The sequence below is a fragment of the Lactuca virosa genome, chromosome 7 (genome assembly GCF_052849685.1).
Source record: "Lactuca virosa cultivar CGN04683 chromosome 7, Lactuca_virosa_CGN04683_v6, whole genome shotgun sequence".
In the NCBI taxonomy this organism is placed as follows: domain Eukaryota; kingdom Viridiplantae; phylum Streptophyta; class Magnoliopsida; order Asterales; family Asteraceae; genus Lactuca; species Lactuca virosa.
In genome coordinates this window covers 35,655,229-35,682,738 of record NC_136432.1, presented here as the reverse complement: position 1 = coordinate 35,682,738, position 27,510 = coordinate 35,655,229, and the positions used below count along the sequence as shown (strand labels likewise).

The 27,510-nt window shown below is 35.7% G+C and overlaps 1 protein-coding gene across 1 annotated transcript; it reads right to left on the bottom strand.

The window, feature by feature from the left end:
- Window positions 1-874: 874 nt before the first annotated feature.
- B160 (protein) lies at window positions 875-8,418 on the bottom strand. Its single transcript, XM_079059518.1, has 14 exons — window positions 7,427-8,418; window positions 7,202-7,338; window positions 6,669-6,916; window positions 6,522-6,582; window positions 5,441-6,410; window positions 4,427-4,888; window positions 4,221-4,293; window positions 4,018-4,103; window positions 3,674-3,793; window positions 3,510-3,577; window positions 2,883-2,962; window positions 2,713-2,789; window positions 1,164-1,341; window positions 875-1,073 (listed from the first exon to the last, which is right to left on the bottom strand). Exons 1-11 carry the CDS (start codon window positions 8,180-8,182, stop codon window positions 2,938-2,940), a joined length of 3,006 nt encoding a protein of 1,001 aa, XP_078915644.1. The 5' UTR covers window positions 8,183-8,418; the 3' UTR covers window positions 875-1,073; window positions 1,164-1,341; window positions 2,713-2,789; window positions 2,883-2,937.
- Between the last annotated feature and the right edge of the window lie 19,092 nt (window positions 8,419-27,510).

Genomic DNA, 27,510 nt, shown 5'->3' with positions numbered 1-27,510 from the left:
ATAGTTGTTCAAACAATATCTTGATTGGTTTAATCTTTTTTCCAATTGTTGAACTTTTGTAGATGAATTTTTGAGTTTATGAAAGCAAAATACTGGCAATGAATTTTTAGTTATAAATAAAGATTGTTTCATAGAACAGAGACAGAAACACAAACACATTGAATGGAACTGAAAGATAAAAGTTATCATTGACCATAAACTTGATTTAAAGAAAAATTTTGGAAACATAAAGTGTTCATAGTTGTTCAAACAATATCTTGATTGGTTTAATCTTTTTTCCAATTGTTGAACTTTTGTAGATGAATTTTTGAGTTTATGAAAGCAAAATACTGGCAATGAATTTTTAGTTATAAATAAAGATTGTTTCATAGAACAGAGACAGAAACACAAACACATTGAATGGAACTGAAAGATAAAAGTTATCATTGACCATAAACTTGATTTAAAGAAAAATTTTGGAAACATAAAGTGTTCATAGTTGTTCAAACAATATCTTGATTGGTTTAATCTTTTTTCCAATTGTTGAACTTTTGTAGATGAATTTTTGAGTTTATGAAAGCAAAATACTGGCAATGAATTTTTAGTTATAAATAAAGATTGTTTCATAGAACAGAGACAGAAACACAAACACATTGAATGGAACTGAAAGATAAAAGTTATCATTGACCATAAACTTGATTTAAAGAAAAATTTTGGAAACATAAAGTGTTCATAGTTGTTCAAACAATATCTTGATTGGTTTAATCTTTTTTCCAATTGTTGAACTTTTGTAGATGAATTTTTGAGTTTATGAAAGCAAAATACTGGCAATGAATTTTTAGTTATAAATAAAGATTGTTTCATAGAACAGAGACAGAAACACAAACACATTGAATGGAACTGAAAGATAAAAGTTATCATTGAGAAGCATACAAATGTACAACTGTACAAACTTTTATCACATCTAAAGTGTCGAATCAGAACTCTAGAGCAACAATGGAGGGGACAAAAATGGCGTCCATGGTGAAGCTGTTGGGTTGGGTTGGGTTATTAATCCTGTGTCTTCTTTGATTGCGATCAAAGAGACATGTTATCTGCAATATTAAATTAAGTTGTATTAATAATGGGATTAACAGAAAAAAAATGAATATAAAATAACTAACAAAGTAAAAGAGCAGGAGTACCTTTTGGCTATTTTTTTTTTGCCATTTTTTAGCTTCATTTCCAGATCACCAGCTTCATCTTCATCCTGATTCAGAGTCCTCATGAACATCTTCAATTTAAATTTCTTTTTCAAGAAAAAATTGAAGCCAAAAACGCACTTGCCTTCTTCCAAACTCCATTATTTCAAATCAAGAACACCTACAACACAAAATTAATTAAAGTTACGATTATCTGATTACTTTCAGGGTCAATATTTAATTACAAACATATACCCTAATTTTATGTATTACTTCCTTAATAAATCACAATTTGTCAAACACTTAACACCATCAGTAGTGATTATTACAATTGTATGATAATGCAATCTCATACACTACATTTTCTTACAACTAATTATTCAGTAGCACAAAGTTATTGTTAAAACACACATCCAAACAAATTAGAAGAAGCAAGTTAGAAGTCACTGCAAGAAAGCAGCTTTTTGAGGATAAATGCATAATGACCAAACTATCCCTAATTTCAATTAAAAAGATAAGTCTGATTCTGATTCTTGAGGTTGCAATAATCACTTCAAAAAAGCAATCCAAACACCCCTTTGGAAACCTATATGAAACTAGAGAACATAATACATGTTACCATTAATGATTAAACTCTAACAAAGAAGTAAAAAAAATAAAAAAAGTTTTAACACAAGTCTACTAAAACTTGAAGAAAATGCAAGAAAGTATCACTAGATTATGTGTATTCACATTTAGCAACAAATATTGATTAACTTAGCATAACAATTCAACAATAAATGCAACAAAGATGATTAATGTCTAATTAGCATTTATCTAAATAATATGCTAAAGGATCCATGCTTTAAATATTTATGATTGTTCTATTTTTCTTTAACTCGATTAGCATAATACTCACATGTGTTCCATAATAAGTATCCGTTGGTTTTGAGGTTCAACGAAAGAGATTATTCAAATACAAGAAACATAAATCTACTTGATTTTTATGTAAAATTGTATGGATAAAAAAAGTTTTCTTTAAAATATTGTAAAAAATCATATGGGTAAAAAGCAAGAATAGCAATGTACTTTCATAGATTTGTTTATTATAGCATCCAACTTTCATTTCCTCTTATTACAACATTATACTTTGAAAACTCTACCCAATTATAACAATAATATAATTGGATAGATTTTTCAAAATACAATTGTCATTATAAAGAAATCATTTGCAATTTCTTGCATTTAATCATTTGCAACATTTGACTCGACAAGTGATTTTATAAGAGTGACTATTAATCGGAAACACGTTCTACCAATGACAAAATTAGGAAACTTTTTCAGACCAAATTTGTTATTAACAAAAAAAATTGCTAGAAAACAACAAATTGCAATTTCTTTGGGATAGAGGGAGTATAAAAGTGGATACTTATTATGGAACAAAACAATACGACTCATGAATAAAAAGCATGGAGTATACTAATATAAACATGGGCCCTAAACTACAAAACCAATCTATATATATATACAAAATAAACATAAAGCATTCAATGCAACATTTTTGTTATGATACCATGTTTGTATCATCTGCACAATCGGGTGATCTACAGTGGATCATGAACATTGAATATCATCCTCCCGTTTTGATATCTGCAGATTTTGGATTATTGGTTTTAAAAATTGGGATTTTATAAACCAAATTTTGTTAAAGAAATAACAAGAAACATGCTTTTTGCTACTTACATCACATGGTGAGATTTGATCATATGCCAAGTTTTTAACTAGTAACTCTTCATCTCTACTCCTCTACTTTGTCACTAATTCTGGAATTGAAAAGAAGTCAAAGATTGAGTCAGGAAAAGTCCAGGTGATTATAAAATGAATATATATATATATATATATATATATATATATTATCGATTTAGCCATTTAACTTAAATTAATGTAAAATAAAATATTTATTCTTATTATTATAATTCGTTTCAAAAGGTACATCCTCAAAATGAGATTCAATCTTACACAGGGTTCATGATGCTACTTTAAAATGAATGCATCAACCAATAAAGACAAAAATATTGATATGCATTAATAACAGATGAATACAAAACTTAAAATCTAACATACAAATAATACAATGCAGGATTCATGTTGTTAAGAGACTCTTAACTGGTATTAATGCAGAAAGAATCTCTTAATAGAAAAAGCCAGGAAAATGAAGTTTTCCACATTAAGTCCTAACCTTTTTACAAATTTACCCTTTGTTGTTTTTTTTTCTTCCATTTCCTGAACTCTCTCATCATTTTCTCAAATATTTTTTAAACATCATTTATCCAAACAACACTAAACAGGAAAAAAGAACATAGTCCTTACTCTGCTTGTGATACTTTCCTGATTTCTTCAACTGCAGCATTTACACTATGAATAGTCATTTTCTTGACCTAAAAACCAATTTTGGAATTAGTCATGTCATTTCAAAAAAAAAAAAAAAAAACTACAAATTAGAAGATTAACTATTGAAATATAATAATATATACCTCCAGCATTTTTCCTTTTGCTTTGTGATTTACTGGAAGTTGACGGATTTCATCACTCAACTTGATGCCCATCGATGCACTTTCAGGTGAGATGAATTCAAGAACCACATTAACACATGACTGCATCAACATTTCTTAGGATCAACAAAAAGATTCACACAAGCATATGATAATGATTGCATGAAACAAAAAAACTAAACATATAGTGTTTACATGATTCAACAACTTGCCCAAATTGAAATAAGTATAAATGATTAAACACTTAAGTGGATAAATCGATATATAATGGCAAAAGTTCAAGTGCTTTTCTTTATTTTAACCTATGACAAACAAAAGAATCATACCTTAATTTTCTTTACTTGATAGGGGCATCCAGCTGGAATGATGACAGCTTCACCAATACGTTGTTCAAATGTCCATGGTTCCACATCTGTTTAAATTGTATTAGTAAAAACACAATGAAGTAAATAGAACTTAACACTATTTTATAAATGTTTTAGAAACTATAAGTTACAAGAAGGTGTGATGATAAAGTCACAAAACTTACCGAATTCTTCCTTGAGATACTTCTTATGGAAAGCATCCAAGTAGAAGCTCTCATCAAGAATCGGATGAACAACCTATATGGAAGAGAAAGCAAATTTGTAAAAAGTTAGGACTTGATAGGAAAACTGAAAAGTCACTTTTATGTAAGTTTCTCTATTAAGTCATTCTTTATGCATTAAGTCAAAATGTAGCAAAGAAAAAGAATACCTTTTTGGGTGAACAAGAGGATGTGTTGAGCTCTTTGGAATATTTTCTAAGAAACTCAACAAGCTTTGAAACATCTTGTCTACGAAAAACATCCCATTGGGCCCCACGAGTGTCAACAATTTCCTCTTTGTTACCCCTTGGACTTCCAAACTCTTCTTCAAACATATCTTCATCATCCGAATCACCAATGCTTGAATCATCATCAGAAAACACACACGGGTCAACCGGGTCAACTTTGGGTATTTGAGTGAGTTCTTCATTTGTGTTGTCCTCCATCTCTGATTGTTGAGTCACTTCACTACTAAATGATGATTTCCCACATGGTTCATCAACTTTGTTCTTGGTTTTATTCTTCTTTGGAGTCTCATTATGATCTTGTGAATACTTGTCCAACAAAACCTTTACTTTATTGAGCTTTTTCTCAGATATTGGAAGCTCCGTAGCATGCACAAGAATATTAACCTAAACCAAAAAAAAAAAAAAAAAAAAATTAAAATTCAATATTTATTGTACTACCCAAAAAGGTGGGATTGAGACGGATGTCAATGGGACAAAACTTACAATTCTTTATCCCACCCAAAAAAAGTAGTGGGACAAAAGCTGCAACCTTTTGTCCCACCCAAAAAGATAATAAGACAAAAGTTGCATTTTTTGTCACACCCAAAAAGGTGGGACCCAATATCAATGGGACAAAAGTTCCAATTTTTTGTCTCACCCAAAAAAGGTAATTGTTCTTTTCCCACTCAAAAAGGAAATTGTTCTTTTCCCACTCAAAAAGGTAAAGTGGGACCAATACTGATGTCAATGGGACAAAAAAATCCAACTTTTTGTCCACCCAAAACGGTTGGACAAAAACAAAACTGAATTTCTTGTCCCATGCAAAAAGGTGGGACAAGGAATCGCTCTCTATCTCTCATCTATGTAAAAGACTAAAATGCCCTTCGCATCCTCATCAACAAAAAATAACCCATCCCCTTCCCATGTAACAAACACAACACAACCTTGGATACATACCATATCATATGCATGATAACACAACTTTGTTAAAAAATCACCCCCCATAACATCTTCGGGTCTACCATATGAAATATAAACAAATGGACCCAAATCCGTCTTTTGACTTTCTGGTGGCATATTTGCTGCCAAATTTAGTACCCCTGACACTGGATTAATATACTCTTGAAGAGGCAAAGCATGCATTATAGAAGCAAAATGACTAGGGAAATGTTCTTGAAAGAATCCTGAAGATAACCAAACTTTAAATTTCAACTTCTCATGCCACACATTCGCGTGTGTTTTCCCACCCATGAAAATCTGCTGCCTACCGAGTTCCACCTCACACCAATCTGAACAAATTTTCAATTTTGATTCTTTTGCATTTCGTGATTTTGCACTTCTTTCAAGATACATACAAAACATAAAAACCGGATCCCAATTCAACTCCAAATCATTCTTGATGACATCTTTAACAATAATCGGTTGACCTTTGACCCAATGCTTCGTGAAATGTTCAAGATTTTTGTCCTCCAAATCTTGATCTTGAGTGATCGAGAAATACAAACACTTGTTTTCAATCAAGATTTCACCCTTTTCCCCGTTTTTGTCATGTTCATCACATAGTGCACAACTTGAAGTGTCAAGATTGAAACTTTTTGTGAAATTTGAGGTGGAAGCTATTTCTTTTGCAGATGCTTCAAGATCTTTAGTCCAATTGAACGGGTGATGAGAGAATAAAGTGAGTATATTGTCCCCACAACCACCTAAATTCTTTGGTGGACAATTTATACTTCCATCTTCATTAGTTTTCCAATTCCATAAAATCGTGCATAAAGATCTTCGTTTATCTGCTGTTGTGTTTTTAAGATCTCTAAGTCCACCATGTAAGTGTCCCTCACGAAATTCTTGACAACAAGGTAAACAAAGAATATAAGAGCAATTTCCACAGCTTCGATGAACATCCACAATGCAAGCTTTGCAAAAACCACTGCAAAAAACAATAAGGAGTATTTAGATTTTGCAACAAATTTGGAACACCTTTTGGAAAATTATACCACTTTTTTGGGACAAAAGGATTATTTAGATTTAAGAAACATACCAACACCGTTGTTTTGGGGAGCCTATAGCATTCTGTATTTGTAGCTCACTTTGGTCTTCTCCTAAAATTTTCAGAAGAAATGATAAGTGTGATTCTCTCATTTTTTATCACCAAATGTAAAAATTAACAAGATTGAGGATCCCCTACCTTTAATTTTAGCTTCAATATCCAACTCAATAATCTTTTCTTGATTTACTTGTTCAAGCAAGGGGAGGAGCAAATGGATCATGTAAAGATGTTGTTGACCTTTGTCAAACTTCCCTTCACCACTATAAACAACAAGATCCTGAACCTTACTTTTCACTTCTTTTGATTTTCCCCTTATACAGAGTTTGCAATTGCAAGTTCCATGGCAAACAGGGCACTGTTTCTTGACATCTGACTTATCAAGAAGCCTGAAACCATTTCAAGATCCAAATTAGATTTCTATATTTATTTTATTTTAAGAAAAATTATGCACCCCGAAGAAAAAAAAATATGGGCTTGAAACAGAGGGTTTTATCAAGAAGAACTTTAATGAGACAACACTTTATCCATAGAGCACTTAATGAAGAGAAAAAAGGAGATATGGTCTAAGAATAATTAGCACCATTGCTTTTATGAATTCCAAAATCATGATATATTTATTTCACAAAAGGATAATGTATATGCATTAAAAGCTATTAATAACTAAAACAAACCTCTGACGAATGCAATCTTCACAAAAGAATTGTTTTTTGCAAGTCAAACATTTCACAAGAACACGATAGCTACACATCCTACACCAATGGCACTTCTTTGTAGCGGCTTTTACATTAGCTTTTATACTTGGTAAAATCTAGAGATGAAAAAAAAAACAGTAAAAATACATAGCAAAGTTATAACTATTTCAGAAGGAATGGATCAAATTAGGTTAAAAAAACAACCTGCATTGTGGCGATAGGTACTCTATCAATGTTTTTTGACCTAAAAAACCTAGTAGGCATGGAACTTGAGGGAGAAACCCCAATTTTGCCATTCAAAAGAGCTGCATTGTTGACTGTGATGGGTGTTGTTGATGGTGAAGATTGTGAAATTTCCAATCTTCCGTACTTTAATTCTTTCACGATATCTTCTTTCACTATATCCTCTTTTTGTGGTTGCTTCCCTTTTTTCTTCTCAATTTGTCTATTGAGACACCCTCTAATCAAATCCAATTGCAAATCCCCCTTCTTCAATTTCATCTTCCTTAAAGCATCGTCAAGATCTTCGGAAATATCCATGGATGATTTCGATTTTGCCTCTTTTTGGTTTCTTTTACGCAGTTTCCGATGCAGATTTGAGCTACCCACGACTCCTTTTTGCCTGGTTTCATGACTCTCACCTGTGTTTCCTTCATCAAGGAGCTTTCTTTTACCCCTTTTTCTGGGTAAATTGGAAGAATCCACATTCCCATTAGCCCTAATTTCACTCTTCTCAGTAGGGTTTTTTTCTTCGGATTTTCGGTTGGTTTTTTGTCTCTCCAGCTTTAAATTCTCAGGAACCGGTTCCTTATGTTGACGGTGACGACCTTGAAGAAAATGCGTCTCACAGAGAGTCCTCCCATCCATCACCGGCCGCCCGCACCGCCATTTCCTGCCGTCGCTTCTTTTACACCTCTGCTCGTCTGGCAAAGAATCGCCACCACCGCCATTTTCCTTCATTTTTTTACACTCTTCTTTGAGGGTTTTCCTTAAAACGAAAGAAAAAATCACAATTTTGTCAAGAAAATGGAGGAAAGAACGATTTTTTGTCAAGAATTATGTGGGTTTTGAGGGAAACGGGGCAAGGGTTTTGGGGGAAAGGGAAGGAAACAGTAGAGGGGGGAAAGGGGAAAAAGTTCCGCTTGTGATCTTGGTTTTCGATATGTGCATTAGACGGTGAAACCTGACTAAATGACCAAGGGTATCTTGGATTTTGAATTGTCTCGTGGATTCTGTGCATATATTATATACTTTGGCTTGGCAATAAAGCGAAAAGTCCTTTTTGGAAAAGTTGCAAAAAGTCAGGTTTTTCTGACTTTTCCAAAAAGTTGATTTTTCTTCTATCCAAAATTCAAAAGTAGTTTTTAATTCAAAAGTAGCTTTTAAAAGTCTTTTGTCAAACATCTTTTACCTTTGATCTTTTCTTAAAAAGACTTTTGGCCTCTCAAAAGCTAAGTCAAACACCTCCTAGATATCATAATTCTATCTTTACAAATTGATTGATGTAACCATAGTGCAGACATAGAAAATAAATCGCAACATTCTAATATGTGGGTGATTATATGTTTTTTTTTTCCTAAGTAAGATTTGGGGGGAGTGGGATCGGTAACTATCACGACATGTTTGGCTCGCCCCGTTATGGTGACATTTCGAGAACATAGAGGCGGGGATGAGATTTAAAATAGGAAAATCGGTCTGGAACCGGAACCGAAAGCGTTAGAACCGAAATATGTAGAACCGGTCTAGGTTCCGGGTCTAAATAATGGGTTTATCCGGGTTTCGGGTAATTCGGGTTTTGGTCTGTCGGGTCCGGGTACACTGGGTTTAAGAACCAGAACCGGTGTTAGGAACTGAAACGACTTTTAGGGACCGGAACCAGTTTCTGTGAAAAAATTTAAAATATGCATATCTCATTCGTTTGAAGTCGGATTTACATAAAGTTTTTTCCAACTTGTAGTTTAGAGTTTGTAGATGAGTTTAAACTCTAATTTTGTCATTTTTGGTTTAATATGCAATGACTTACAGTCCTCCGAAGTTGGGATATTAAAGCTGAAAGTTTTTAGTTTTTCAGCTCTTATTGTATTCTATGAAGACGTTAAAACATACATATATAATCTGTTTGAAGTCGGATTGACATGCGATTTTTTCCAACTTGAAGTTTAGAGTTTGTGGATGAGTTTAGACTATAATTTTCTCATTTTTGGTTTAATATTCAATGACTTACAGTCCCCCAAAGTCGGGATATCAAAGTTGAAAGTTTTTAGTTTTTCAGCTCTTTTTGTATTTTGTGAAAACGTTAAAACATACATATCTAATCCGTTTGAAGTCGGATTGACATGCGATTTTTTTCAACTTGTAGTTCAGAGTTTGTAGATGAGTTTAGACTATAATTTTATAATTTTTGGTTTAATATTCAATGACTTACAGTCCCCCGAAGACGGGATATAAAAGCTGAAAGTTTTTAGTTTTTCAGCTCTTATTGTATTGTGTGAAAACGTTAAAACATACATATCTAGTCCGTTTGAAGTCAGATTGACATGTGTTTTTTCCCAAATTGAAGTTTAGAGTTTGTAGATGAGTTTAGACTATAATTTTCTCATGTTTGATTTAATATTTAAAGACTTACAGTCCCCCGAAGTTGAGATATCAAAGCTGAAAATTTTCAACTTTTTAGCTATTTGTTTTTGTACTTTGTATTCTTTGAAAATTTTAAAACATACATATCTCATTTGTTTAAAGTCAGATTGGCATGCGGTTTTTTCAGGAGTGTAGTTTAGAGTTTGTAAATGATTTTAGACTATAATTTTGTCAATTTTGATTTCATATTCAATGACTTACAGTCCCCCGAAGACGGGATATCAATATAGAAATTTTCAAAGTTCAACCCACTAAGTAATTACCAAAAAATTATGGTTTTTCCGGGTTTTCCAGTTCTAGACCCACTATACCCAGTTCCACCCTACCTACTTTGATGTTTCTTATTTTCCGGTTCTAGACCCACTTTACCTGAAACCGAACCAGAATCAGTTCCTATATACCGGTCCGGTTTCCAATCTGTTAGGCGTGTCAAACCCAACAAATAAAGGGGTACAAATGACTCCAAAACATTGCTATTTTGCACTGAAAATGTAATACAAAGTAAGCAGGGTCGATCCACAGAGACACGAAACAAATGTTTATACCTTTTTTGCGTAAGGTACAAATGTGGTCACAAAAGTGGGGGTTTATATGTAATGATTCAAATAAAGGACTGAAGTAATAAGTAAGTAATTGATTAAATAAAGTAAATTCAAGATTTGTAAGTACTCAAACTCCATGCAAGACAAATTAGAAATGTGATTCCGAGGATGAAATGATATTTGTTCAATTCTATCTAAGTTGGTACTTGAAAGTGTTAACAAGCTCTAACACTTCCCATTCACCACATTAATTAACCAAAACAAGCTCTTTGATTAACCCTAACCTTACTAACCTAATCTAAACAAGCTCTTAGAATTAGATTAAAAGATTGCATTAAGCTATATGTGAATGTTCCCAACAACAGCCAATACTCCTCACAAGCTCGGGAGTGTAAGAGTGTGTGAATAAGATTTACACTAAATTCATTCAATGGAAATTAATTTAGTGCTTGTTACTTAGTCCAATTCACAAAACAATTACGGATTTTATGATTAGATAACTTGAATGATCTAACCCTAATTCAAATGGCCAATAAGAATCACAATTAGAATCAAACATTTGATTAAAGCAAAATCAAATTCACTAGATAGCATTTAAAACAAACACCAAGTCAGATGATTGAATTCACACACACAATAGTCAATACATGAAGTTGGAGAGTTTAAGTTTCTAGCCACTCATGAATAGAACAAGGCACAAACCTAGAAATTGAAATTAAAGTCTTACAAATTGAAATCCAAATGAAATCCAAATGTTTCCAAGTAACAATTGTCTTCCAAATCCTCCAGAAAATCGCCTCTAGAACTCCCAAAATCGACTTAACTTCTCCTGGAACCGGTTACACCCTTTTTAGAAAGAAGAAAAACTGTTTTAAACCCGTGACTACGTTTACACGGCCCGTGTAAATTAACATTACCATTTACACGGCCGTGTAAACACAAAAAGTACGCTGCACAATTTGGTCAGGACTTCAAAGTACAATGCTTGAGAGTATGCGTTTACATTGCCCGTGTAAACACAAGGCTTCCATTTACACGGCCGTGTAAATGTCTGAATGGCCAAAATCTTCATTTCTTTGATATTTTCCTCCTCGATGCTCCGCAAGCCCCGAAACTTCATCTACATCTCTTATTCATCTCTTCAAGTAAGATCCTACCTCCAAAAGTCCCTGAAATATCATAAAAGTGTGTGAATGAAATTACCTCATGAAAAATCCCGAAAAACATGCAAACTGCATGAGTTTAAGCCTATATGCAATGCACTTTTATGGAGTAAAACTACAAAATGGATGCATGAAATGCACCTAACAAATGTCCCCAAGCTTGAACCTTTCTTGTCCTCAAGAAAGAACAGGAAAAAATTAAACCGGAGAAAATAAATTAAAAAGAGAAGAAAAGAAAATCAAAATCAAAACTTTTGAAACTTAATGCAAAAATCAAAACAAACATGAAAAAGATCCAACCCAATTAACCTCGTTTTTGTAGCATAGTTGAGAATGTACCTGTCGTGCCTTGAGTCAACTTGGCTTTAGTCTCAAAATATTATATAACAATAGAAATAAGACTTTGGTCACTCCCTAATGCAACTCAACAGAATCAAATATCACAACACTTGTTTCCTCTCAATAGCATCAAGTCAATTCATGGAGCAAATTATGGTCTTACTCTCGTGAAATTGTATGTGACAAAACATGCTCAGTCATCTTTGTTTTACAAAAATATGACAATGACCGACTCCAGCTATTTGTTGATTAACAATAATCTTTTTCTAAAAAATATCTTCTAAAAATTCCCTAGTATTTACCCAGATTGGTTACAAATTTCAAACCACTTACACCAGTCAAAGTAATTAACATTCAGTCCCAATGTCATGAGTTCAAATCCAAGTCCAAAGGAATATTTTGGCAGCCAAACATTTTTCCTAAACATATTATTCAATTAAACTATAAACATAAATATATACAAACTATCTAATTACATTTTCCTACAAATAAAGCTCATGGATTTCTTTGAAATCCGTGTAACGGGCTTCCAACCAACACATCCGGATCAATTGACCTTAGTGTGCTAGATTTAAAAAGATCCCTCGAGTTTACTTGCCCGAACCTCAAATGCCACATATTAGCTTTATGTGGGTACCTATACATATCTATATTTTCTGTTATTATTAAGTTCATGACTTTCTATGGAACCCGTGTAGCGAACTTTCAACCCAATCGGTCCCAAACAATTCAGCTTTAGGCGATTAGGTGTAGAACACCCCTCAGAGTTTACTCATTCGAGTCCTAAAGGTCACAGATTAACTTAATAATAATATTTTTTTAACTAACTAAGATAACACATAACACCCTTATCAATTTATTTGCTAGGCTTATTTCTTTATATTTTCGTCCTTGACTTTTCTATTGTGGGACATCTCACGGTCTATTACCGTGAGGGGCTTCTAGACATTTTTTCGGGGGACTGAAGTTAACATGCAAAGACCCGTAGGTATAGTTGGAAACTATGTCCCCAAGCAGGGTATATAAAAGGGAATGAGTAGAAATGACTTTTTAGAGCGCTGGAAGGCTCGGGACATTGAAATTTTGCATTCTTTTATGATTTCTTGAATTTGGCACTTTGTGTTCAATTGAGCACTTACTACTCATAAGACCAGTCATGTGTCCCAAAGATTGACTCATACCTGCTGTTATGCTTCAATGTTGACAATCTCCTCACTTTCTGTTTTGCACAAGTAGCTTCGGAGGTGTGTTCGTGTGCGATTAGCTTGCTTTTGGATTTTCAATAAAAAGAGTAAGTCTAATCTCAAGACATACGACTCACTTACCAGCTCAACTGTTTTGAGAAAATTCGGTTGCTTGGGATTGGATCAATTTTTTTTTAGAACAATGCAATGCAAAAATTTAGATGCAAAATGCAAAAAATATTAAAAATAGAATAGAAAGAAAATCTTTTTGGTTTTTGAAAAATTTATATGCAGAAAAATGAAAAAGAAAAAGCATTATGCAATATGTACAAAACTGCATGCAACCTACATGCAACGGGATCTATGCATGGATGGGTGCCCCTCCCCAAGCTTAAAATATAGCATCGTCCTCGATGCTTGGGGAGAGGCATAGTTGGCATATTGAGAGCCCGACTGTGGAGGATGTGGTGGGAACTGTGGAGGGTAGTAGGGCTGATAATCGGTAGGATAATATGGGGGCCACTGGGGTCTGTGGTGGAAGGACAAGTACTCGGTGGAGATCGCTCAGCAAATGATGTATGTTTCGGTTGTGTTGCTCCTGAACGGCCCACCGTTGATCCTGCTCGGCCCACCGCAGCTCCTGTTGGGCCCAATGCTCATCTTGAAGATTACGATAGTCCTGAAATTCGGAAGTGTGTTTAGCAACACCCGTATAAATCTCTCCTACCTCCTGCTGTAGGCTCGTGTAATGGTGGTCTAAGCGTGCAAACTCACCCATGTAGATGTTGTGTTCGGGATAAGGAATGGGGCGAGACGAGCTGGAGGCACATGTAGTTGGAGCAAGAGGATGAGGAGTGGTGGTTGGAGGTCTACGAACTGCAGTAACACCCAAATTGGACTGGAGGCGCCAATTTGTAGATGGGATGTCATTGGCCAAATCGAGTATCTTCTTATTTCTGTTGTCAATACGTAGATACTCTTTATCATCTACGATCCAATGAACATCCCCGTTGGAATTGCGGTGAAAGAGGTGCATAGTCTCCATAACATCAATTGATAAACGAGTGCGGCCTGGAATTATATTGGTTGGGTTGTTGGTAAATGGAGGCCAAGATGTTCAGCTATAATAGAAACCATTCCTCCACAATGAAGCTGACCACCATTGCTCATGGAGTTTCTGAGCATTTTTTGGATTACCCAACACCCGAAGTGAGGAACTTCCTCGGGCTTGTGAATCATGCACCATAAGACTTCCAATTCTTTCTTGTTTGCCTTGCTAATATCTTCTTGAGGAAACAAGAGAGAAGCAATGATCCGGTGGGTGACCTTAAGAACCAGATGTATGATACTGGAAGCCTTTGTCGTGCCCGACTGAAACTCGCCTTCACAAGAGATGCTTGTCCAAAATCTTCCACAGCTTTGCTCAAATATAACATTTTTTCTACCATTTGTTGTATACACATCCCTTTTCGCCTTTGGAGCACCAATAATATCACAAAGGGTGTCAGCATGAATTTTATGGGATTGATTGAGCAAACGGAAGGTAAGGATGTGTGTTTAGTAATCAAAGGCGATGGATGACAAGAGTTCCAACATGGGTGTTTGATAGCTTAATGCATGGAGATTCAATAGACCTTCCTAACCTATGTTCTTCAAGAGCTTGTGGACCCCTTTATAGATGTGAAGGTCCTTAAGGGCTTGGATGTCCACAAATTTTTAAGCCCCCTTTACCATTCGAATAAGGCTTGAATACAAAATCTCTTGTGGATTGGACTAAAAAATAAGACCAAATTCATAGGGGTTTTCCATGGAATGTTGGTTTTGTTCATTACTAGTTTCTTGACCATCCATATGTGAGGTCCCAATTCTAGCCCTTTTTCCACGGGAAGCCATTGCCCAAGAATTAAACAAAGTTTTTCACACAATGTAGGACACTTTTGAATTGTAGAGTATGCACAAAAACTAGCAACACCACCAAAAAATCACCCCAAAAAACGTGGTTCTAACTATATGCACAAAGAAAAGAGTTTGGAACAATATTACAAAATTGTGCTTGTAAATGGTGTTAGGGTGATGTCCAATGCTTCCCCAAGCTTTCCCCAAGCTTATCCTACAATAAATTACAAACATTAGCTCGAAATTTGGAGACCCAAAAATTCTAGGGTTTGCTCAAAACCCCCAAAATTAGCCATTAGAGGGTGAAATTGAGATGTAAGACAAAGAAGATGAAGAAAAGAGAAGAATTTCATACCTTGAAGCTTGATTTTTGGAGCAAAATTGAGGAAGATGGAATGGTTTTGAGGTGTTTTTTCGAAGGGGGCAGTAGGGAGAGAAGAGGAGTCGTAGGTTTTGTGAAAAGAACGAGCAAAAAAATCGAATTTTAGCTTAAAAAACGTTCAGCTCTGTTTTTACGTTTACACGGGCCGTGTAAACACAAAGGTATATTTTACACGGCCGTGTAAATGCTACGTCTGAATTTTGCTGACCTGATCGTTTACACGGACCGTAAACCGTAAGCATAAGTTTACACGGTCGTGTAAATCTCTGAGAAGGCAAAAAAATTTGATTTTTTCATTTTTTTAAATTGCAACCCGCTAATCTGCTACTACCCGGAAAATGATTTTTTTAACCTCTTTAGACATGATAAACAACTTGGAAACTTGAAAACGAAGAAAATATGATGGAAAAATAAGAAATGAAGGAAATGACAAAAATACCCCCGGGTTGCCTCCCGGTTAGCCGCCCTTATTTTAAGTCGTTGGCTCGACTTGGCCCCTGAATATGCTTCATTCTAAGTATGTGGGCCTTTCCAACACATCAACCTTCTCGCCACTTCCTTCTTCGATAGTTTATTTGAGTTGATGACCGGTTGGGTGCTCTCATTCTCGACATATATATTCTTTAAAGGGTCCGGTGGAATTTTTGATCCCGAATCTTGTGCTTGTTCCACCGGTAGAAGGGGTTTGAATTTGGTTGTAGGTGGCGTGGACTTCATTTCATCAATACTCATATGCTTCTTGTCATCAATAAACTCCAAACCCTCCAGCACCTCGTTATTTATGCCAAACTCCTTTGCAAGTTCTTTGGCTTTGTTCCTGTCTAGTTTTTGTGACAAAACTAACTCTAGAAATTCATTGTTAGACAAGTTTAAACCCTTTCTAGTCGAGGGCTGGATCAAATTCACAAGATTGACAGATTGAACATCGGAAGGAACCTTTTTTGCTTCATGAACATTGAAGTTGATAACTTCACCATCAAATTCCATAGCTAAAGTTTCATTGTAGACGTCAATTTTTGTTTTAGAAGTTTTAAGAAAAGGTCTACCCAAAAGTATGGAACTTGAACTTGGAGAGTCAGCATCTCCCATATCTAGAACATGGAAATCAGTCGGGAAAACAAATTCATTGACTTGCACCAACACGTCCTCTAGTACACCTTTTGGGTATACTATTGACCGGTCGGCAAGTTGGATGATCACACCGGTTTTACTTAATGTTCCTACACCAATTGATTTAAAAATAGAATATGGTAGGACATTTATGGATGTACCTAGATCGAGCATGGCTCGAGGTACATAAAGATTCCCCAATTTGCATGGCACGGTAAAGACACCGGAATCCTTGCACTTCGGGGGCATCCTCTTTTGCAAAACCGCGGATACATTTTCCCCAACTTTTACGATTTGGTTTCCTTTTAGTTTCTTTTTAGATACACAAAGATCCTTAAGGAACCTTGCATATCTAGGTACCTGCTTGATGGCCTCGAGGAGTGGGATGTTGATTTGAACCTTTTTGAACATTTGCATGTGTAACAACGTAAATTTTCAAAACAATTTTTCATTTTTAAAACATAATTTCATTCATAAGATATCATAAGAATCCATTGTATCACATGTCATCATAATAAAACAAATCCCAAGATCTCTAATACATAAATCCCATCAGTGTGTACAGATCATGCCGGCGCCTTCCCGCGATCCTCACTGGTACCTGAAACACATCACACAAACACTGTAAGCATAAATGCTTAGTGAGTTCCCCAAAATACCACATACGCACATACGCCACTCAAGGCTATAGCTCTGCAAGACCTTCCGGTCCATGTGTCTCGGGGGACTTCCGTCCCACAATCCTGGTAGACCTTCCGGTCCTACCCATAATGACCTTCCGGTCCATATCATAATGACCTTCCAGTCCATATCATAATGACCTTCCGGTCCATAACATACTACTCATAACATAACATAGCACATACATATTAAATAACAACATACATCACATACTCCTCATAACACATAAGACCTTCCGGTCACACATATTACCACTCTAGGTAAAGTATAGTGAGAAGACTCACCTCGTACGATGTCGGATAACCTCTCGTGCTCGATAACCCGACCTAGCCTCCTCCTATCATAATAACATCTCTAATCAATACTTTCTCTTGTCCTCATTTATAAGGAGTGGGTAGAATACCATTCTACCCTCCCAGATCTCTCTCTAGAACCAGCTTGACCAAAACCCTAAGGTCAACTGAAGTCAACTCAAGGCAACGGTCAAACTTTGACCAGACTCGTCGAGTGCACTCGTGTGACTCGGCGAGTCCAGGCGGCTTCCGAATCCTCATAGATCTTCACTCGACTCGTCGAGTCCCCTTATGGACTCGGCGAGTTCCTTCCATGGCAACACTCAAATGACCTTCTGAGGTGATCTGTTCCTCTAACCTATATATCTGACCTTACCATACTCAATAATCACGTAAAGGTCTGACCTTTACACTCATGCAACGTTCAATATGCTTCCTTTGGTGAAATAGTCTCTAAAATGGCAACCTAGGCTCATAACTCTAATGGAATAGCATAAAGCAGGGAGGTTGGGGCTCTCTGGACCTCTCAAGGTCCAGATCCAGAGTTTAACACTCAAAGGGACATCATAAGCATCATATCCAAGCCAATAAAGAATAGAGAAAACCCTAGATTCAAGGGTTCTACACCAAAACAGAAGAAGGGTTTGATTTAATACCTCAAAGGTGGAGTTTCCTTGCTTGAAACCACATAATAGCAACCCCCTTGACCTTCTTTTGCTGGAATCCCCTTCTTCTTTGCAAAAACCACACCAACAAGGATTAAAATAGCCCTTCTCCTCACACCACATGCTCAAGCTCACTAGGGTTTCTCTCTCTGTACCGGTAGCCGCAAATGAGGGCCATAAGGTCCCTTAAATAGGGCACAGGCCCGAGGATTTAGGGTTTCCACCCACAGCGCGGACTCGTCGAGTCCACCCATCGACTTGTCGAATCCGTTCATTAATCCAGTCAGCAAATCGCGATCCTACTCGACGAGTCTAGGCGTCAACTCGTCGAGTCCCTCCTCATAACTCAAAATAAACAATTTAAATATGGTACCTGGAAATCCGGATGTTACATCATGATCTCACTCTCCTCCCTTTGTTTCTTCGTGCTCTTTAATCTTTCAGGAAATGGAGCAGGTGTGGCATTAGATTCAGTGACGAGGGGCTTCTTTTCGGTTGTTTTATCTTCCTTCTTCTCTTCTTTGGTTGCCTTTTCAACCACTATTTCTGCTTCCTCTTGATCAACCGACACTTTTGGACCATTGTAACTCTTTCCGCCTCTCAATGTGATGGCACACATGTTGTGCCTTGGGTTCGTTTCTGTTTGGGCTGGCAACTTTCCTTGAGATTCTAATTTGCTTACGGAAGTAGCAAGCTGTGAAACTTGTTGCTCTAGGTTCTTTATGCTTGCTTTTGTTTCTTGCTGGAAAGCTTGTGTACTAGTTGCCAAACTCTTCACTATGCCCTCTAAGGACATACTTGATGAACCCGCTTGTTGAGGAAGGTGTTGTGGCTGCCTTGGCTGAAAGTTTTGTGGTGGAAAATGTGGTCTTTATTGGTATTGATGTGGTTGATTTGGTTGATAGCTTCCCTGGTGACTTCCTCCCCAACCTTGATTGTTGTTCCATCTTTGGTCACCTCGTGACTGATCGCATCCTCTTTGATTTGATCCGGAATGGCCTCCCATGGCTTTTGCTTCTTCATAATCTTCTTCTTGAAGTTGTGGGCACATATCAGTTGGGTGTCCCACTTGAGTGCAAATACCACAAGGGCAGGGTGTGGGCTATACACCTTTATCTTTAGCTAGCATTATTACCACTTTTGTAAGCTCGGACAATTGAGCTTCAATTTGTGGAGTTTGGACTTCCTTTACACCTCGGGGTGCATCCGTGTACCATTCTTCATCATGGCTTGAATGCTTAGAATCTTCAGCCATGTTCTTGATTAGATTGCTGATTTCGGTTGGAGTCTTGTCGGGTAAAGATCTGCCACTGGAGGCATTAAAAAGTCTTCTCTCCATTGGAGTCATGCCTTCAATGAAGTACTGGAGAAGCTGATACTCGGTAATTCCATGTTTAGGACAATGAGCACAAAGTTTCTTGAATCTTTCCCAATATGCATGGAAAGCTTCTCTCTTATGCTGCTTGATTCCAATGACTTCCCTCCGTAGGGCTGAAGCTTTCATCTCTGGGAAGTATTTGTCCAAAAAGAGGCGTGCAAGATCTACCCATGTAGTAACCGTCCCCGGTGGGAGGTCATAGATGCATCTTGCACCGCGAAGGGGAATGACCTAAGCTTGATTTGATCTTCCGTGACATTGTGTGGCTTCATGCCCACACACACAACATGAAATTCTGTCAGAAACTTGTGGGGATCTTCATTTTCCAAGCCTCTAAAGGTAGGGAGTAGGTGGATGAGTCCGGATTTAAGTTCAAGATTTATGGCTGCCGGATATGTGATACAAAGAGGTTGCTGTGTAACTTCTTGTCTCAACCATTGACGAAGGGTTTGCTCGGGTGGTGGATTTGGAGGTGGATTCCCTCCATGGTTATCTCCCATGGTATGTGTAGTGGTTGAAGTTTCTGTGGGTGTAGTTTTTGGGATATTATAAGTAGGTGAAGATGGTGGGTGGTATTTTTGGGTGAGGATGGTTGTGGTGAGAGTGAGAGGCTTTCTGTTTCGGATGCGGATACACTTGAGAGGGGTATGTCCTCCCAAATGTTGATGACTAGAGGGTTAGATGACGAAGAAGTCCCGGAGCCCGGTTGCTTCTTACGAAGCTTGGCTTGCTTCCTTAACTTCTTTGCAGTCTTTTCTATCTCCGAGTCAATTGGCAGTGGTGTACCTGTACGGAAAGATCTAGGCATAAACAATTAGTAACACCGTGTCCCCGGCAACGGCGCCAATTTGTTAGGCGTGTCAAACCCAACAAATAAAGGGGTACAAATGACTCCAAAAACACTGCTATTTTGCACTGAAAATGTAATACAAAGTAAGCAGGGTCGATCCACAGAGACACGAAACAAATGTTTATACCTTTTTTGCGTAAGGTACAAATGTGGTCACAAAAGTGGGGGTTTATATGCAATGATTCAAATAAAGGACTGAAGTAATAAGTAAGGAATTGATTAAATAAAGTAAATTCAATATTTGTAAGTACTCCAACTCCATGCAAGACAAATTAGAAATGTGGTTCCAAGGATGAAATGATATTTGTTCAATTCTTTCTAAGTTGGTACTTGAAAGTGTTAACAAGCTCTAACACTTCCCATTCACCACATTAATTAACCAAAACAAGCTCTTTGATTATCCCTAACTTTACTAACCTAATCTAAACAAGCTCTTAGAATTAGATTAAAAGATTGCATTAAGCTATATGTGAATGTTCCCAACAACACCCAATACTCCTCACAAGCTCGGGAGTGTAAGAGTGTGTGAATAAGATTTACACTAAATTTATTCAATGGAAATCAGTTTAGTGCTTGTTACTTAGTCCAATTCACAAAACAATTATGGATTTTATGATTAGATAACTTGAATGATCTAACCCTAATTCAAATGGCCAATAAGAATCACAATTAGAATCAAACATTTGATTAAAGCAAAATCAAATTCACTAGATAGCATTTAAAATAAACACCAAGTCAAATGATTGAATTCACACACACAATAGTCAATACATAAAGTTGGAGAGTTTAAGTTTTTAGCCACTCATGACTAGAACAAAGCACAAACCTAGAAATTGAAATTAAAGTCTTACAAATTGAAATCCAAATGAAATCCAAGTGTTTCCAAGTAACAATTGTCTTCCAAATCCTCCAGAAAATTGCCTCTAGAACTCCCAAAATCGACTTAACTTCTCCTGGAACGGTTACACCCTTTTTAGAAAGAAGAAAATTTGTTTTAAACCCGCCCGTGTAAATTAACACTACCATTTACACGACCGTGTAAACACAAAAAGTACGCTGCATAATTTGGTCAGGCCTTCAAAGTACAATGCTCGAGAGTAGGCGTTTACACGGCCCGTGTAAACACAAGGCTTCCATTTACACGGCCATGTAAACCTCTGAATGGCCAAAATCTTCATTTCTCTGATATTTTCCTCCTCGGTGCTCCGCAAGTCCTGAAACTTCATCTATATCTCTTATTCATCTCTTTAAGTAAGATACTACCTCCAAAAGTCCCTGAAATATCACAAAAGTGTGTGAATGAAATTGCCTCATGAAAAATTCTGAAAAACATGCAAAATGCATGAGTTTAAGCCTATATGCAATGCACTTTTATGGAGTAAAACTACACAATGGATGTATGAAATGCACCTAACACGGTCCTACAAAATCCCGTTAACCGGTTCCAGGTTTTCTAGGTCCGGATCCATCCGGTCCGGGTTTGGACCCACTTTCATCCCTATATAGAGGTGAAACTGCAATGGATTGTTGAAGAGAGATGGGGGGTCTAACAACTATATTTTTTTCTTTCTTTTTCGATTTCAAACCATTATAAATGCTAACTTATCCCAACAAATCTTTCTTCTCTAAAAAAAATGCATTCTCATCATCATCATTTTCCTCTTCCGATAATTTAGAATTCGTGTTAGAAGCAGGGATCACCGTTGCAACAAGAATTAGATGAGGAAGGGAGAAATGTACAACAGAGACAAAGAAAATATATAAAGAGATTGTGAATCTGCCCACCAACGTTTGCATGATTAGTTTGATGAGTATGTTATTTTCCAAGGATACTATTTTCGACGCCGATTTCGAATGCACAAACATTTGTTTCTACGTATAGTAGAAAACATGACGACAACATGCAGATTTTTCCAACAACATCCAATGCAAGAGGTACGATACGATTTCATCATTTACAAAAATGCATTGTCGTAATTTGTATGTTAGCATTTGGCACTCCATCCGATGCAATAGATGAGAGTTTTAGGTTGTCATCATGTTACCCTATTTCCAATGACATATAACAGTTGTATGTTCATTGTTTTGGTTAAAAATTAACAAACTAATTTTGTAACCAAATTAGTAAGTGTGATGTGATGTTAAAATAAGATTAAAAACTAGAATGTTTAAGATATAAATGAGTTATTTTGGACAAAAATAGTGTCAAAATGAATATTCAACGAATGTGCGTAATAAAGCTTTAAGATACTCAAAAAGATACTAAGATACCAAAAATGTATCTTAATTATTTTAATAAAGAAAACATATTAACAATCAAATGAATAATTGAGTGATTTTTTATCGATTAAACAACAATAAGTAAATGAAAGTAAGTGCAAAAACACATCGAATTACGAGGAAAACCCTTAATCATTTTGGATCTCCGGCATAAAACCTCGGGAGGTGATGAAATCGCCTTCCTTAGAACTTATATTAAAATGAAATAAAGTTACCAGTGCAAATTGATTTTAGTAATGAAGTAAATGTGCTCAAGTATCAAGAGAATCAGAGAATAAGTCATAGTGGAAGTGTGTGTGTGTGTGTGCATCGATCAACTAGTCTTTATATACATAGCAATAATAACTTTAATTCCGACATTCTTGGAATCCTCCTTAATCTTTGCTTCACCCGACTTTCATGAGAGTCTTCAACGTTCATTAGGCATTGGCCACGTGAGGTTTGACTTTGTCTATTCCTTTTTAGTCAAACTCTAAGTTCTTGCATAAGATATCACAAGAAATACGATGGCAAAAGAAGATATTGATTAAATCCAAAATCTTTAGCTGTTTGGGATTTTAGTACATTATCAAAATATAGAAATAATAAGTTAAAAATTCTACCCATAACAATTACCCCCAAAAATCTTCAATCTAAGATCCTGAGCATTGGAGATTTCTAGAAACCTACTAATAGTTACACGCATAACTGTTCGACTTCCCATAAGATTTGAATTCAAATGATCCTACTTGTGAGACATTATAAATTGAACCTTGCCCTTGTTCATTTTCCTTACTTGATCAGTATATTAGGTAAATCTTCTTCTCTTCATCACTTTTGTTCCTTCAAAAATTATGGATAAATTCGTCATTACCTTGAAGACACATAATGAGGGTTTTATTCATGAAGATTTCATTGATTTAGGGTTTCTTATAAATAATAAGGAAGGTAGCACTTTTTCAAATACAAAACTGAATCTCTTCAAGCCGAAGGAGTTTTTTCTCCAAAAAACAATCTTTAGGTCACATGATACGAAATTAAGACCTGACTTTATATCACTATCTTGGGTCTGTTTTTATCATCGTCCCTTCCAAATCGGGCTTTATTTTACTTTTCCTTTAATTTCTAAATTCTATGAAGTGACACGTTTCCCTTGTGTCCAAATCATGCCAATGGTTGTGTTGAGTATTTGAGATATTGAAACTGATTTGGCATGTTTGGTTATTTAGGGAAGCCTTTTTTAGGGTTAATCGTTTTATGATTCCCTACAATGTCTTTACAGTAGAAGTTCTTCATCGAGCTCTTCTAAGACATTAATTTATATTAAGGCATTGGTTTTATATTTTTGGTAAATATTTTATGTTCTCTATAAATAATCATTAGGTTAGCTTTTGTTTAGAAGCTTTTTCCAGATTAGGGTTTTCTTTGTACGTTCATATCATAATCAATATACAAAAAAACGTTATCAGATTACTTGCATATTATGGTGATTGATTCTTGATTGTTCTTGATATTCCGCATGCGTCATCTCAAATTATTCTCAACAAGCAGTATCAGAGCGGGTTCTTGTAGATCTCAGCGATTATTGCAAGAATCTAACTTGTTTATGGTGATATTTTATCATGAATCTGACCTTGTTCTTCAAGTTTTGTAAGTTTTCTGAAAATAAAAAGTCTAATACCTCGTTTTATTGCAAAATCTTGTTCAGATCTGTTATCTTCTACTCATTATTTCATCTGATTTGTTCTTTAATCGTGACCTGGAAGAGAATTAGAAGAAAATTTTCGTGTTTATTCGAATTTTTGTGTTCAGATATACTTTATCTCTCTAGAAATCATCTCAGATCAGTTTTCTCTCTCTATAAATCATCTCATAGTTGTTTTCTCTCTCTAGAAATTTTATCATATCTACTTTCTCTTTCTTCAAGTTTTCTTTCTTGTTGAAGATTTAATGGCGGATTATATGGTGTTAAAAGACATGAAAGGACTAGGATTAAAAGTTACAGATCCAAAGTTTCGTCTTAAAGAAGGATATTTGTTTTGGGATGTTCCTGATCAACTAATCTCTATGTTGATGAGAAGATTGGTGATTTCACACAGATTTCTTGTGGTGGACTTAAAAGTAATCGTGTAGAAGATGATAAAGATTTGTTAAAACAATTTATCATTATCAAAGAATATTTAATTATGAAGAAAATACAACAGAAGTTAGAGAAAGAAAGAAAAGAAAAAGAAGGTGTTCTTGATATAGTTCATGAAGTTCTTCAAGTTTCTGATGAAAAAGTGACTCCATATGTTCTTGTTGAGGGGGAGTCAAAAGTTTCATGTTTTTCAGAAGCTTCACAATCCGAATCTAGTGTTTCAAATGGTGAATCGCAAGGCAAATCTCCTGAAATCGTGAAAGTGAAAAAGTTTTGTTCTATTGGAACCCAAACAAATGATTTTTATAGTTTTGATGATGTTTTTGAAGGATTGGTTTCTTACAGAAAGCCAATAATTCAAGATGTTAAGATTTACCAAACTCCTAAGGATTGTGTTCAAAAGTCTTCAAATGTTCAGATTCAGAAAGATGAAGAGGTTGTTCAGATCCGAAATTCATTTCTGAAGCCTAAAAATCAGAAAAGAAAGAAGAACAAGAGTAAAATGAAGAATGTTTGGATGCCCAAGGTACAAGTCCCTCATGCATGTGAAAAGATTCAAAAAGCGAAGTCAAGAATGTTCAAAGAAAATTCAAATTTTCTTCAGATGAAAATGTTAGAAGTTGGAGGAAAGAGAAAAAAGTATTAGGTTGGTTTAATGAAATTTATGGAAATTTTTGTTTTCCAACTAAAAAGCGGGTATTATTTTCAAAAGATGATCGTTTCTCTTCAAACAGATGGGTGTGCAAGAAACCAACTTCAATGTTGAATCTTAAATGGGTACCAAATGTCTCATAAAAAGTTTTGTCCTTTATCAAAAAAAATTGAAAAAGGGGACAAAATCAAGTGAAATCTAGTAAAAAATCAGTCAAAGATATGAAATTGTGTTGAAGAAATCAATTTTTATTGATTTTTAATTGTTGTAAAAGACAAAAAGCTAAAAAATGTGAAAAAATGGGTGAAAAAGGACATTTTCTGCAAAAGGAGGGCTGCAATCTGACATTACAGCAAAAAGTGGGCTGAAATTGTCAGTGTACTGCAAACAGAGGGTAAGATTCGGAATTATTGACAAAGTTTTGTTACTTTCGGAATTATGGGTACAATCTGCCACTTTCATAAATCTTTAAGGTTAAATTCGGAATTACAATCAAATAAGAATTTTGATCGGTATATGGGCTGAATTCAATTCTTCGCTGATTCTCTAGGGGCCAATTCCGTAACTGTGATGAAATACTTACTTACTTTGCATCTGGTAACGAAGCGAACGAAAAAAAAAAGAGTTTACAGGAAACTCCGAGCATTCGCACAATCGGAATCGGAATTCCTTGCCTCAAAATTGAATTCGGAACGAAAGCGATTGGAATTAATTTTTCTCACTGCGAAGGGTTCGGAGTTCACTGTTCATCTCCGAGCGTTCGCAATCGTTCGTAGTTCTGTCGTTCGCAGTTCTAGCATTCGGATGTTACAATCGATTCGGAGTTCTGGCGTTCGGACTTCTAAGGCTCGGAATCAATCTCTCGGAGTCGTTCGGTGATCTGAAACTCGCAATTTGCGATTGTCGTTCGGAGTTTACTGAAATTGGAATTAATTTCAAACGCAAACTTTTACAAACGAAATGGGATTCGAAATTATTTACTTCGAAAATTCAATTCGCTCTCTGTGTTCGTCCATGGGTGCTCGATTGTATCATTATCTGGAATCGAGATTTCAAGAAGCTTTGAACGGAAGTAGAAATTCAATTTTGACTTTTCTAAGTCAACATGCATGTTAATCTGGCTTAATGAAGACTATGGGTATATTTTTCATTTCCTGTCCCCGAAGTTTGTTTGGCTTGACAGATTTATTCCCAACAAGTGGAGCCAAAGTCTGATTTTGACTTTCAGTAGTCAAAGCTGCGTTGTTCTAATTTAACGAGGAAAATGATAATATTTTCTGTTCCAGTCCCCAGCGATTTGGCATTTTGATAGATTTAACCCCAGATTCCATTTCTCACAATTACTTGGGTTTTTGCCTCTTTTTACCCTTCTTTCCAAAATATTTTAATTTCTAATCATTTTCTTTGGTCTTATTATTTTTAATACCTTCTAAATAATTGCTTCTTGCTCCATTCCTTTTGTCTAATATTTAAAAATCGAAAAATACAAAATTAATTTTTGTTATTTTTCCGGTTTTAATTTTTTGAGAATTGGGAATATTCTAAAAGGATTTATTTCATCAAATCTGATGGGTATCGAAGATCAATTTTAGCAAGCTCGCTCCTTATGGCAGAGCAGGTTTTATGACTTACTATATGAGCTAGAGAAGATTGTTGGTGATTCTTCTTTACTTTCCGGATTCTCTCCATGGTATTTGTTGAAGATTCAAAGGGGGGGGGGGGGGTGATGATTATTCAAGAGGGAGTTCGTATTTGGAAGATGTTATTTGTTTCTCTCGCTTTGAAGACCCCATGTGCTGATGAGTCTCACAATTTAGGGGGGGAAATGCCAAGAAGATCGAAAATTGTGATCTTCATCAGTTTCAACATCTAGGGGGAGATTGTTGAGTATTTGAGATATTGAAACTGATTTGACATGTTTGGTTATTTAGGGAAGCCTTTTTTAGGGTTAATCATTTTATGATTCCCTACAGTGCCTTTACAGTAGAAGTTCTTCATCGAGCTCTTCTAAGGCATTGGTTTTATATTAAGGCATTGGTTTTATATTTTTGGTAAATATTTTATGTTCCATATAAATAATCATTAGGTTAGCTTTTGTTTAGAAGCTTTTTCCAGAT